This window comes from Rhinatrema bivittatum, chromosome 8 (assembly GCF_901001135.1).
Source record: "Rhinatrema bivittatum chromosome 8, aRhiBiv1.1, whole genome shotgun sequence".
In the NCBI taxonomy this organism is placed as follows: Eukaryota; Metazoa; Chordata; class Amphibia; order Gymnophiona; family Rhinatrematidae; genus Rhinatrema; species Rhinatrema bivittatum.
This window is the reverse complement of record NC_042622.1, coordinates 172869463-172882362: the sequence shown is the minus strand read 5'-3', so window position 1 is coordinate 172882362 and position 12900 is coordinate 172869463. Positions and strand designations below refer to the sequence as shown.

At 42.7% G+C, this 12900-nt stretch overlaps 1 protein-coding gene across 1 annotated transcript in view; it reads right to left on the bottom strand.

The window, feature by feature from the left end:
- The window catches only part of LOC115097592 (pinopsin-like), a 33371-nt gene extending 21024 nt beyond the window's left edge, over positions 1-12347 (bottom strand). The window contains exons 1-3 of the mRNA XM_029613530.1: positions 11999-12347; positions 6382-6564; positions 2337-2482 (exon numbers count right to left, since the gene is read on the bottom strand). Coding sequence (XP_029469390.1) covers positions 2337-2482; positions 6382-6564; positions 11999-12347 — 678 coding nt within the window. The remainder of the gene's footprint in view (positions 1-2336; positions 2483-6381; positions 6565-11998) is intronic.
- Positions 12348-12900: the final 553 nt, after the last annotated feature.

Genomic DNA, 12900 nt, shown 5'->3' with positions numbered 1-12900 from the left:
GGGGGAGGGTGAGAGACAGCTTGATTGGTAAGATGGGGAGTGGGGGGGGATGCTTGAGTGTGGATTTCAGAGAGGGAGCCTACATGAGGGGAGGGTGTGAGAGAGAGCATGGGAGGTAAGAGAAGGGGGCTGGGGGGATGCTTGAGTGTGGGTTTCAGAGAGAGGGAGCCTATATGAGGAGAGGGGGGGGGGGGGAGGGTGAGAGACAGCTTGATTGGTAAGATGGGGAGTGGGGGGGGATGCTTGAGTGTGGATTTCAGAGAGGGAGCCTACATGAGGGGAGGGTATGAGAGAGAGCATGGGAGGTAAGAGAAGGGGGCTGGGGGGATGCTTGAGTGTGGGTTTCAGAGAGAGGGAGCCTATATGAGGAGATTGTGAAGGAGTGTGTATGTGTGTGAGAGATTGGGAGCTCATGTGTATGAAAAAGGGATTGTGTTTATGTGAGGGTGCTAGCCTGTGTGAAGGGATTGTGTATGTGTGAGACAGAGCCTGTGTGAAGGGCTGCGTGAGAGAGAGACATAGGTAGCCTGTGTGAGGATGTATGTGTGAAAGAGAAAGGGAGCTTGTGTGGGTGCGTATGCAAGAGAGAGGGCCCTGTATGAGGGGATGTGTGTGTGCGAGAGAGTGAGGGAGCCTGTACAAGGGTGTGTGTATGTGGAAGGGACACTCTTACAGTGAATTTCTAGGGAAATTCTGCTCAAAATATTTAAAATTCTGCAACTTTAAGTAATAACTTTTTTCTGTAATAATTTAAAATGTAATTACTTAAAGACTCAACAAAAAATATGAATAGTCTGGCTGGAAATGGATTGTATATGTTTGAACTGGGGAAACCTCATAAAGTGCCTAAATTGGGCTATATGGATATGCCCAATGGCTACTAACGAGACTCTAGCTCCAACTTAGTGGTTGTTAGAGAAAAGTTATTTATAATCATTGGAAAACCCCAGAATGTACAAGTTGCTCAATCTATTATTCTGATGGCTAACTTGATAGTCCAGTGCGAGTCAGCTGTGGTGGTATACAAAAATTAAATGTTATACCATACAAGACTCACAGTTATGACGCCAAGATATTGTATACATAACTTCATGCAATAAGTATTGTAATCCCGACAGTGCAGTGTTTCGAGTAAATCCTCTTCATCAGGGAGTGACTCTTAAGCATGGAATATACCTCTATGACTCAGCTGTGAAAATGTGCTCTTTAGGTGATGGCAAAATTTGCTCCTTCACATTGAGTGCTGTGCTGACGCTGAAAATGTCGCAGTGATTATATCTTCTTGGTCAGAGTGCTTTTTCTCTCTTAGAATGCGCTATGTATTCATACCGCTGCAGCTGCAGTTCAAACATTGGGAGGATGCAGCTGCAGGGAGGATGCAGCTGCAGCGGTATGAATACATCGCGCATTCTAAGAGAGAAAAAGCACTCTGACCAAGAAGATATAATTAATTGTAAGCTATGAAGGGATGTTTAAGAGAAAGACTTAATACTTAGAATTATTTTAAAAAAATGTTTCAAAATATATTTTTACTCTATTGCAATTTGAAGAACCCTTAAATACATTAACAAAGCAATGTCTGTTATGTGCTGATACAATAATCTGAAGAGTTGTGTATCACTAATTATGTATTTGTCCTCATATTGATATATGGAGATAGAAAATGCAAAAAAAAAAATAAATTTTAATCCATAATATATCGGGCTTGGTAGTGTGTCCATCAGTGATTGCGCTTGTTCCGCAGCCCGCCGATAGATGGCGCTATAATATATCAGGCTTAGTAGTGTCCCCATCAGTGCTCGCGCTTGTTCCCCAGCCCGCCGATAGATGGCGCTATAATATATCAGGCTTAGTAGTGTCCCCATCAGTGCTCGCGCTTGTTCCCCAGCCCGCCGATAGATGGCGCTATAATATATCAGGCTTAGTAGTGTCCCCATCAGTGCTCGCGCTTGTTCCCCAGCCTGCCGATAGACGGCGAAGGCGGTCCCCCGGCCGCCTCGGAGGCTCAAACACGCCAGAGGTACGAAGGACAGCGGCCATGGTGGGGCAGGCAGAATATAGCAGTTCATTTTTTACAACATAAAAATTGTCTCTGAGTTTCCAACCATGCTTTCCTTTTCAGTACTGGACTTTTAACTGGTTCACTTTTCATTCTCCCATAAATTGATGTTTGCCAGATGCAGCTTCTTTTAGAGGCAAACTACCTTATCCAGTGTAATGTACTTCTTTTAGAAGTGGAAAGGGGAAGCACAGAAAGTCAGATAACCCTCATTATTAATGGACTCATATGTTACAGAAGTAAAGTTGGGGAAACCTAAGACGATGTCTGTACTCACAGCTCGTAGTGTCCCCAGTAGACTGGCATAGGAGAATATAATCAGACCAAGTGGCATAATGAAGCAGGTAATAAACAAGGCTATTATGTAGCTGCTATTGTTGGCACCACCAGTATACCAGTTGGGACCACATGATGTCCTTAGACCTAAAAGAAAGTATTAAAAAAGGGACAGCTTAGTGATAATATGCTATAAAAAGTTCATAATTTATTTATATTCCTCCTTTCGTGACACTTCACTTTGACGCTGCATTCAGGTACTGAGGGTGTTTTGTTTCCTCCCTGGACAAGCAAGGAGCCGGCAGTCAGACAAGTGGGGGACCTCATCCGATGGGGCCGGCATGGAAAAGAGCTTGCACAGCTCTAACAGACTCATGAGAGCCACCCCAGTTTTTTTGTCCATTTAGCGCTCTGATGGGAACATGTTTACAGCTCTCTTGACATTACTGTCACAGCAAACCAGACACACAGACACACAAACTCCACACCCAGAGAGATGAACTACACCCAGACAGAACACATACCACAATGGTAAGGGCTGAAAAATCTTTTAAAATATTTTAGGTGCCTGCTCAACCTTTTTTTTTTTTTTCTTTTTTATGTTTTCACTAATTTTTCTTATTTTCTGTCTATTTTTGTATTTGTCTTAGTTTTCTTATCTTTTTTTATTTTCTCATGTTGTGATTTGCTTATTTAACTTTTTTACATAAGAACATAAGAAATTGCCATACTGGGTCAGATCAAGAGTCCATCAAGCCCAGCATCCTTCCAACAGTGGCCAATCCAAGCTACAAGAACCTGGCAAGTACCCAAAAACTAAGTATATGCCACGCTACTGATGATAGTCATTCTATTATCCGAAAGAGTAACTAAGCGATTCAAATGTACCCGTTCTAGACCTCTCATGATTTTAAAGACCTCTATCATATTCCCCCTCAGCCGTCTCTTCTCCAAGCTGAAACGTCCTAACCTCTTCAGCCTTTCCTCATAGGGGAATTGTTCCATCCCCTTTATCATTTTGGTCGCCCTTCTCTGTACCTTCTCCATCACAACTATATCTTTTTTGAGATGCGGTGACCAGAATTGTACACTGTATTCAAGGTGCTGTCTCACCATGGAGCGATACAGCGGCATTATGACATTTTCCGTTTTATTCACCATTCCCTTCCTAATAATTCCTAACATTCTGTTTGCTTTTTTGACTGCTGCAGCACACTGAGCCGATGATTTCAATGTGTTATCCACTATGATGCCTAGATCTCTTTCCTGGGCGTTAGCTCCTATTATGGAACCTAAATTGTGTAACTACAGCAGGGGTTATTTTTCTCTATATGCATCACCTTGAACTTATCCACATTTTTCAGTCTCACAAGGTCTTTCGGCAATTTATCACAATCTGCTTGTGATTTAACTACTCTGAACAATTTTGTATCATCTGCAAATTTGATTACCTCACTTGTCGTATTTCTTTCCAGATCATTTATAAATATATTGAAAAGTAAGGGTCTCAATACAGATCCCTGAGGCACTCCACTGCCCACTCCCTTCCACTGAGAAAATTGTCCATTTAATCCTATTTTCTGTTTCATGTCTTTTAGCTAGTTTGTAATCCACGAAAGAACATCGCCACCTATCCCATGACTTTTTACTTTTCCTAGAAGCCTCGCATGAGGAACTTTGTCAAATGCCTTCTGAAAATCCAAGTACACTACATCTACCGGTTCACCTTTATCCACATGTTTATTAACTCCTTCAAAAAAGTGAAGCAGATTTGTGAGGCAAGACTTGCCTTGAGTAAATCCATGCTGACTTTGTTCCATTAAACCATGTCTTTCTATATGTTCTGTGATTTTGATCTTTAGAATAGTTTCCACTATTTTTCCTGGCACTGAAGTCAGGCTAACTGGTCTGTAGTTTCCCGGATCGCCCCTGGAGCCCTTTTTAAATATTGGGGTTACATTAGCCACTCTCCAGTCTCTTTTCCTCACCTCCTCATTTTCTCTGGCCTTTTTACCCATTCCCCTCCCCTACCTCACCACTTCTATTCCTCTGGATGAGCAACAACTTTTCTGTCTCTCTCCCTGGACAGGGATCTGGCAGCAATAGAAACTACTGGACTGAGGCCTGAGGGTGGCAGCTCTTTCTGGGTTGTGAAACACTGCAGTGGTTCCCCCCATATCTGGTTCTACCACAGAGTAGGCAACTCCCCATCCAGGCCTGCCACAGCTACCTACTTATCTTTCCAGTCCATGGAAAGAGATGCATGGTGAAGCCATGGTATTCTTACAATGATGATAATCGTTATGTTTTGTTTGCTTTTGATTATCCTATTCTTAGGTTAATTTTTTTTAGTATACTTACAATGATGTCACTACACTCTTGCAGCTTCCTCCCTCCTGCACTTATAGTGTCTCCATAGCATCGAAACTCCACAGTGTAGCCATTTTTTCTTCCCTGATTGGACAGCCTTCAGCGTTGTTCATGCCACCCAGTTTGCTCATCCTTGCCCTAAACTGTCTGCAGCTCATACAGAACATGGAAGCTCGTATGATAGCAAAGAAACAGATAACCCCTGTTTTTAAAACCCTTCACTGGCTCCCGATACTATTTTGCACTAAATTTAAAGTCCTAGTTCTAGCCCAGTGGTTCCCAACCCTGTCCTGGGGACCCCCCCCCAGCCAGTCGGGTTTTCAGAATATCCAAAATGAATATGCATGAGAGAAAATTTGCATGTAATGGAGGCAGTGCATGCAAATTTTCTCTCATGCATATTCATTGTGGATATCCTGAAAACCTGACTGGCTTGGGGGGTCCCCAGGACAGGGTTGGGAACCACTGTTCTAGCCTATAAACCACTCAAAGGACAAACTCCAATCTAGCTCCAGAGATTACTCTCTCCCTCCACACCCACTTGCTTCCTGCACTCATAATCTCAGCCACAACTGGAAGTGCCATCTCCCAAGATGATGAGCTTCATCAGCATCAGGAAGAAAACCTTTGCAGGCTATGCTTTGACAGTGAGGAACTCCTTGTTTCTCCTTACCAAACAGACCCCTGATCTCATCCTTCAGAAAACTAGTAAAAACCTGGCTTTCAGAGGCTTTGCATATAATCCTCAACAAGAAGGAGCCATGCTACTAATCCACAAGACTGAACACCAGTATCTAACATGTAGTCTATGAGATAATTACCATGACCTTAGCAACCCTATCTGGAACATGATTGACCTAAACAAGTGTAACTGCTAAAGAATGTATATAGCCCCTAACCAATATTGCACTATTCTGACACCTTGCATGTAGGTAAATGGCTTTTGAAAATTGCTCGCCTGCTGACTTCATAAAACGGCCTAATGAGGTCAGCAGGCGGACAATGAGCAGGGAGACAGCTCCAGAAGTATATACCAGGTTGGCTTCTAGCCTAGAAAAACTGACAAATGAAGCAACTACACTGTCTCAATACCAGAAAAAGTTTTTGAAAATTGCTACCATAGTATGTTAAATTTACATTCATAACTCCTTTGAAAATTCACCTGTTAGTGTATAAAGTGCATTTACACATGTAAAACCCATCTTTAAGCATGTAAATCTTTTGGGGGTAATTTTCAAAGTTTATATATATGAGTGTGTGTATGTTTGTTTATATGTATATTTTTTTTCCTCTCAAATTCCAACATTTTATGCAGATACACATTACCTGAAATAAAGGGCTTTATACTGGACCTACTCAGCACACACATTCAAAATGCACTCTTGAAACCTGCAGTTTAAGCAGGTGCCTTAGATGCATTTCAGCACAGTTACTCAAACGTGCACTAAAGTATAGCTTTACAATAATTCTTAGAAGGATAAAATAAGATCTGCATTTCCTCTGCGGTTCAAAACACTGCCCTTCCTGGTGCGACTGCAAGCCCTTTAAAAAGCTGTTAGGGTAGGTAGGACATGACAAACTTGCACACAGTGTAGAAGTCTGTGTTGCATAATGCCCAGCTTTTGGTGGAAGATCCACATTCACAATATTTGAGGTTTATGAGCAAAATACCATACCTTCAGGGACATAGCTGCACCAGCCAAAGAGTGGTGGCGTTGTCCAGATCAGAGACCACGCCCAAGTGAAAGCACAGCCGATGACTGCATGCTTTTGCTGGAAGCGGAAGTCTCCCATGGATTTGCAGATGACAATGTACCTCTCAAAGGCTAAGACTGCCAGAGACCAAAGTCCTACGATGCCTGAAAGAAAGAAGCCTTGTTGACTCTGACCTTACCATTCCTCAGCAAGAGCCTATAAAAGGATTCAGTACTGACAGAACTCTCCTGAGAGTTTCAGCAAATTAAGCTGTTTAGGGGGAATTCTTTTTATTTTTGATGGAGATTATGTTCTTGCATAATTGCTTTACAGTTGGGGTGAAGAAGAGAAAACTCATTAAAGAGGTAATCTTCAAAGCCATTTATATAGACATAACTGGCCTTTTAAAAATTACCTGAGGGGGTTTTGTGTGCGTAAAGCTACACATAAAAGTGATTTTATGCGCACTGCCAAGAGGTGTTCCAGGGGCGGAGCAGAGACATGATTTACATGCATAATTTGATTTTCGAACATAGGCACTGAAATATACACACGTAGAAGATAACTTTCAAACAAATGTGCCCAGCAGCACATATGCTTGTATATGGCCCTGGGCACATCTATAGAAGTTCTTCATAACACACTCATATGATAAACACATATTTTCAAAAATAATCATTTCTCAACCCCCACAACAAACATGTATGTAGGCTTATGCACAAACATACAATGCATTGAAACCATGTATATCAATGCATTGAACACGTGTACTTTTCCTAGCTGTTTTAAAAATATACGTATGAACAGGTGAATTTTCAAATGAGTTACACGTGTAAATGTAACATACTATGGGGTAATTTTCAAAAGGATTTACATGCTTAAAACTGGGTTTTACATGTGTAATGCACTTTATACATGGAAGTAGGCTTTTGAAAATTGCTATGATAGTAGTTACATTTATACGTATAACTGAAAATTCACCTTACATGTGTAAAACCTATTGATAATTCAATGGCATATATTGTATGAATTTTCAAAAGCCCACTTACATGGGTAAAGAGCTTTTATATATGTAAAACCCAGTTTTAAACATGTAAATGATTTTGAAAATCAGGCCCATATTTTTGCTTAAAAGTAAAGTAGGACTTATTCATGTAAGTCTGCCAGTTTTAAAACAGGCATGCATAAAGGAAATTAACCAGTTTACCAATTATTCCACCAGATCACCCAGTCCTTCTTCAGGTCATCCAGATCTTCCTGGTTCTCCAGCCTGAACTTCCCCAGATCTTCTACCCAGTCAGTACTACACAATAATATGTCTAATATCATGCCAGATAAATAGCATATGTAAAAATATGAAAGTAGGTTGGCAAATGTACGTGCGTAAGTATCTTTAAAATAGCAATATACATGTGTAAGTGTTTGCCCTGCTCACCCCCTTTTTATGTGCCAATATGTGCATGCGAAAGTGAAAATACCTGTGGTTGTTTTACTTATAAAATACTGGAGCCATCTTCCATGTCATTGAGTGCCTTCACTGTGCCAGGTGCATTATTGCAGCGGCTCTTGATCGCCATTAGGAACCATCGGCAGGTGGCACAATGAATGCTTTCTAGCACCTTCATGTGTCTGGCACCCGGGTGTGCTATATGACACCAAAGGTGACACTTCACACACCATTGCTGCAGTTTTTTTGCCCATACAGGTCATGGCATGGACTGCTAGGCCTGAGGGTGCTGCGTCTTTCTACACATGTTGGCTTGATAGACCCTGCGGTGCAGGTGCTTAGATCCACTGTTGTAGGATGCAGATTCGGCAAAGAGGCACCACTGTTACTTGGTGCCTGCTGGCGTGTATCTGTGTGTTCTTGTGCCGGAAGACATCATATACCTGTGTGCCACAGTCATCGGTGTACTGGGATGTCTTGGCCAAGAATGCATTCCTATTTACTCTGTTTTTGGGGTGGATACCTCCCATTAGTCGGGACAGGCTCTTCCCTTATTGGCCTACACTCTGGATCCCCTTTAGGGGGGAGGCTTCCAGGGCGCGGCTCCGATTGGGGCAATGATACAGCCCTTGATTCTTATGAATCAGGCTGGATCACTTTCGCTGTCCTTTCCTGTGCCCGTTTGTCATGTTGGCCCTAATGTCCAACTAGGAGGTCACCAGCGACTGTCCTTGTTGAGACTAGAACCTCATAGGTCGGCGATTGTGCCCGGGGAGTGGAAAGGTTTCCGAAATTGAACCGATCCAGTTGAGCAGTGCGCTTTCCCCCTGCCTCGACGATGACTTAGCCTTCGAGGGGTGCCCTCGATAGGTTCCTTCTCAGTTAGGGTTGCCAACTGTCCGCATTTTCTCTGGACTGTATGGAAATTAAAGCTAGTGTCCAGAAGGCAGGAGAGGAACTAAAATGTCTTGAAACTGGCTTTTAGCCCATCAGGTGCCGCGTCTCTGTTTCCTCAGGCTGTTCCTCTTCCCGCCCAGCGCCTGTGCCTCGTCTCTCCTTGCTGCAGCGCTATTTGTACCGCTGGGCGCGCCATAGATAGAAAGCCCCCACGCGGTTCAAGTAATGTTTGCTCTGCGAATGACGGAAGAGACGAGGCTTTGGCTGCAGGAGCAGCATTTCCTTCATCCCGTCCGCGCGGGACCAGAAAAAGAAGCGCGGGCCCACGCCGACAGGGCGAAGGAGATGCCATTGCCGAGGTAGGAACCGGCTGTAGCAGCAGCGGGCCGCAGGGCTAAAGAGGAGCGGAGGCGCAGAAGGCTGTGTACTGTCGGGCTCCGGGGGGAGGCAGAGGAGCAGGAGCTCAAGCAGCAGCCTCGGCCCGCGTGACTTGCCGCGCAAGCGTGAACTACAGCAGATCGGGCGCAGCTAAACAAAAGTCTGCCTGATCCGATGGCATGAAATCCTGCAGCCCACCTCCCGATCCTCCCCCAGGCTGGCAGCAGGAGCAGCGTTTAATTGAGCCTCATCTCCTGCTGCCACGGGGGCCAGTCTCGTGGTATGAGCTGCGAGGTTGTCCCCGCGGTAGTAGGAGCTGAGGCCCAATTAAACGCTGCTCCTGCTGCCGGCCCGAGGGAGGATCGAGAGCCGGGCTTCCATGGAGGAAGAGTCACTGATGGTACAATGACAGGGAGGGAGGAGGAGGAGGGAACTGAGCCGTGGGGCGGCATCTGGAAGAAGGGAAGGGGTGCGAGAAGGTAAAAAAAGAGTCTGAGGGGTAGAAAGCATATAGGAGGTGGGGGTGAGAGCATCTGGAGAGAGTCAGAAGGGGGTTAAGATTTCACCACGTGATGGCACTAAAAACTACATATGGTGTAGTCACATATATGATGATCTGTCCTTACAGTTTATTATTATAGCTCATCAAGCAGTCTGCTATGAGTTGTATTATTCCCAGAGTGAATCTTTTTGCTATATCGGGCTCCATGTCAGTGTTTTGGGAGGCCCAGCTCAGTAGTAGCACTGCTGCCAGTTAAGACCTTAGCCTAGCTTCCTTTCCTTAGTCCAGCCTAGGCAGAGGATGCTTCAGAAAGAGAGTCCTAGCCATCACTCAGTGATATATTACTAAGTGATATATTACTAAGAGCCAAGAGTAACAGATAAGTATGAGAAAAAAAAAGTGCGAAGCTTGCTGGGCAGACTGGATGGGCCGTATGGTCTTCTGCCGTCATTTCTATGTTTCTATATATACTAATCAGACTGAGGGTGCATTGTGAAGCTTGGCCAAATGTTGTCACTGTAATGATCAAGGATGGGTGGGAGGAGGCTAAAATTGCTAGTTGTAAATGAAGGCACATGATGCCAGTATCCCAGTAGATGTTAATTCCGATTTTGCTGGAAGTCCGTACGTGGAAACTACCAGGCCAATAAGTTTCAGTATTTTACATTTGGAATGTTCTGTCTTTGTCTAGGTTTGAAACCAAGCACATTGAATGATTAGGTGCAAACTGAAAAGAAACACAATCAATGACCTGGGCAGGAGATCTGGGTTTGATTCCTGAGTACTGCTTCTGGCTCCTCGACCTGTATGGGGATGCTGGCAGAGGTAGAGGGGGAACTAGTCCTGGTCATCCCACAGTAGTTGGGGTTTTGGACAGAGTTGCAATTTGTGGCCCTGCAATGGCTGGTTTAAGAGATTGGGGAGGGGATGGAAAATAAGGATTGGGAAAGGATCATGGCAGAGCAGTCTGGGAAGCCCAAAGAAGCAGGGCCAAAACACTAAACTAATTACATGTAATTTATTAATACATCAGTTTCTTGAAGAATGTTAACTGCTATGGTAAGTTTAATCCTGTAATAAAGTACTCTTTTAAGTTAAAAAGCCATTAGCTTAAATCTATGTATTGAGCAAAATAATAATTAACAGGATCAGGTTAATAAGTAGAATAACAATAGGCTTGAGAATTTACAAAGATGTTTCTGTCAGAAGACTTAAAATATTCTATAAGATAAGGGGAAGGGTAGAAGCAGTATGTAAAACAACCTATCATTAACTGAAGCATTTCTGAGTCTAACACAAAAACCCTCCAAGCCTGATTTAGGTTATTGTCCTTGTTCCATTGTAAAACAACTTGTATTGTGAGCAGGCTTTATGCAGATTTACCTGCATGTGGGTTCAGACCTCTTTTTATTGCTGACATGCACTTATTGATTATTATAGAAAGTGTGAATGGCTCCCTTAATTTTAATAACATTTAAAATAAAAATGTAAGTTTTAAGCCTCAGAGCAAAATCTAAATATAGAACTGACTGAATGATGCTGCCACAAGTTTCTAGTAATTGTAACAGAGAAGCACGGATTTTCTGCAATAAGCTACCACACTCTATACGTTAAATGTTTTTTTATATATGCCTGAAAGTTACTCATATATAGGGATGGCCAAAAAGACTTCAAATATCCAAAAACATTGTTATTTTATAATTTGTGTTTATTAGAGCCTTGCACTCTAGTTATAAACCTGCCAATTTTCTGTTAGAAGATACAAAAGGATTGTTGTTTTTCTGTTGCATAAAAACACTTGCATATTCTGCGCAATCTCTGTATGTTCTTTGGATTACTTTAGATTTTTTCTTTTCTATTTCCATTTCCTTTCAGCAATGAAAAAAAGTCCACCGTGGAATATCTATGCAAGGTTTTGCTGTATCTACCATTTGTTTCATAATTTCAAAATAAATAGGATCATGATTAATTAACACAAATACTGTTCTTGTAGTACTAGTTTAAAAAGACTTTGTACCTTACAGAGCATTTCCCTCTATGTACTCATGCTACAGCATGTACAAGAATTCCTTAATTGCTGCTGCTTTGCATCTGTTTTAGTTATTTTTCTATCTTATTTACATTAAAACTAGCAGCAAGTTGAGCATAAATGACTGCCATTTCTACATTCATTTACTTCAATTCGTGGACTTGATGATCCGTTATTGACCCCCACCAATGGGAATTTTTTGATTGTACAGAATAACATTGTAATAGAAATAGCAGTGAAATGAGAGATATTTCTATGGCATTTAGCCCGTGTCTTACCACATACATTCCTTGTAGTTTTGTTAGAGAGGGGATTGTGCTGCAGCTGTAACAGAACTCCTCTTACCTGTTAAAGAGACCATGAAGCCTTCAAATTCGCACATCAACTTGCCAAGTACAAAGAAACCATTAATATTGTTGGAGAAACTGATGCTGCTTCCAAAAAAGGTGACCAGCAAGTCAGCCACTGCCAAGTTCAAGAGGATGTAGTTTAGTGGTGACCTCAGTTTCTTGTATTTAATGGAAGCCATAATAACCAGACCATTTGCAAGAGAAGCCAAAATCAACACGGTGCCCATAAGGATTGCTATTGCTGTGTAAGTACTGCGAGGTGCCAGGTAAGGCCACTGGGGCCCATCAAAGGGCCCTGGAGCAGCATTTTCTTTTGAGGCTAAAGAACTATTTAAAGGACGCATATTTTTCCCAGAACACTGACACAGTAATTCTCTACTCTGTATGAGAAAACCACCACCAGAATGTTTCCATATGAATGGCCAGAAACAGCGATGAACTCTTTTATAAAGGCAAAGATGCTTAAAAGTCCAAAGAGGATCTTTTTCTTAAAACACCTTAAGCTTTCTTAGTGTGGAGATTTTATAATCAGATCTTTTCTGTACTTAAAAGGAGACAAATGCAAAACAGTCATTTGCCATCTGAGCTTTGTAAAAGCTGCATCATTTAATTAGCAGGGATAGTTAGGGGGAAGGGAAGTGCATAAAAATATTAGGGGCTGAGGGTGTCATTGAGTTATATCTGCGCATGCGCAGCGTAATATCATTACCCAGAACAGTAGGAGATATAAGGTGCATGGACATTTGCATTGCCTGGCCAGCCAGTGCACTAACCATGCCAGCAACAGAAAAACTAGTGAGGTTTCTCAGGCCCCATCAGTGAGAGCAGGCAGCAGAAGGGCTGGAGGGGGTTTCCACCCCCGTGGTCTCAATGAAGCTCTCTTGGTTCACTCCCAGT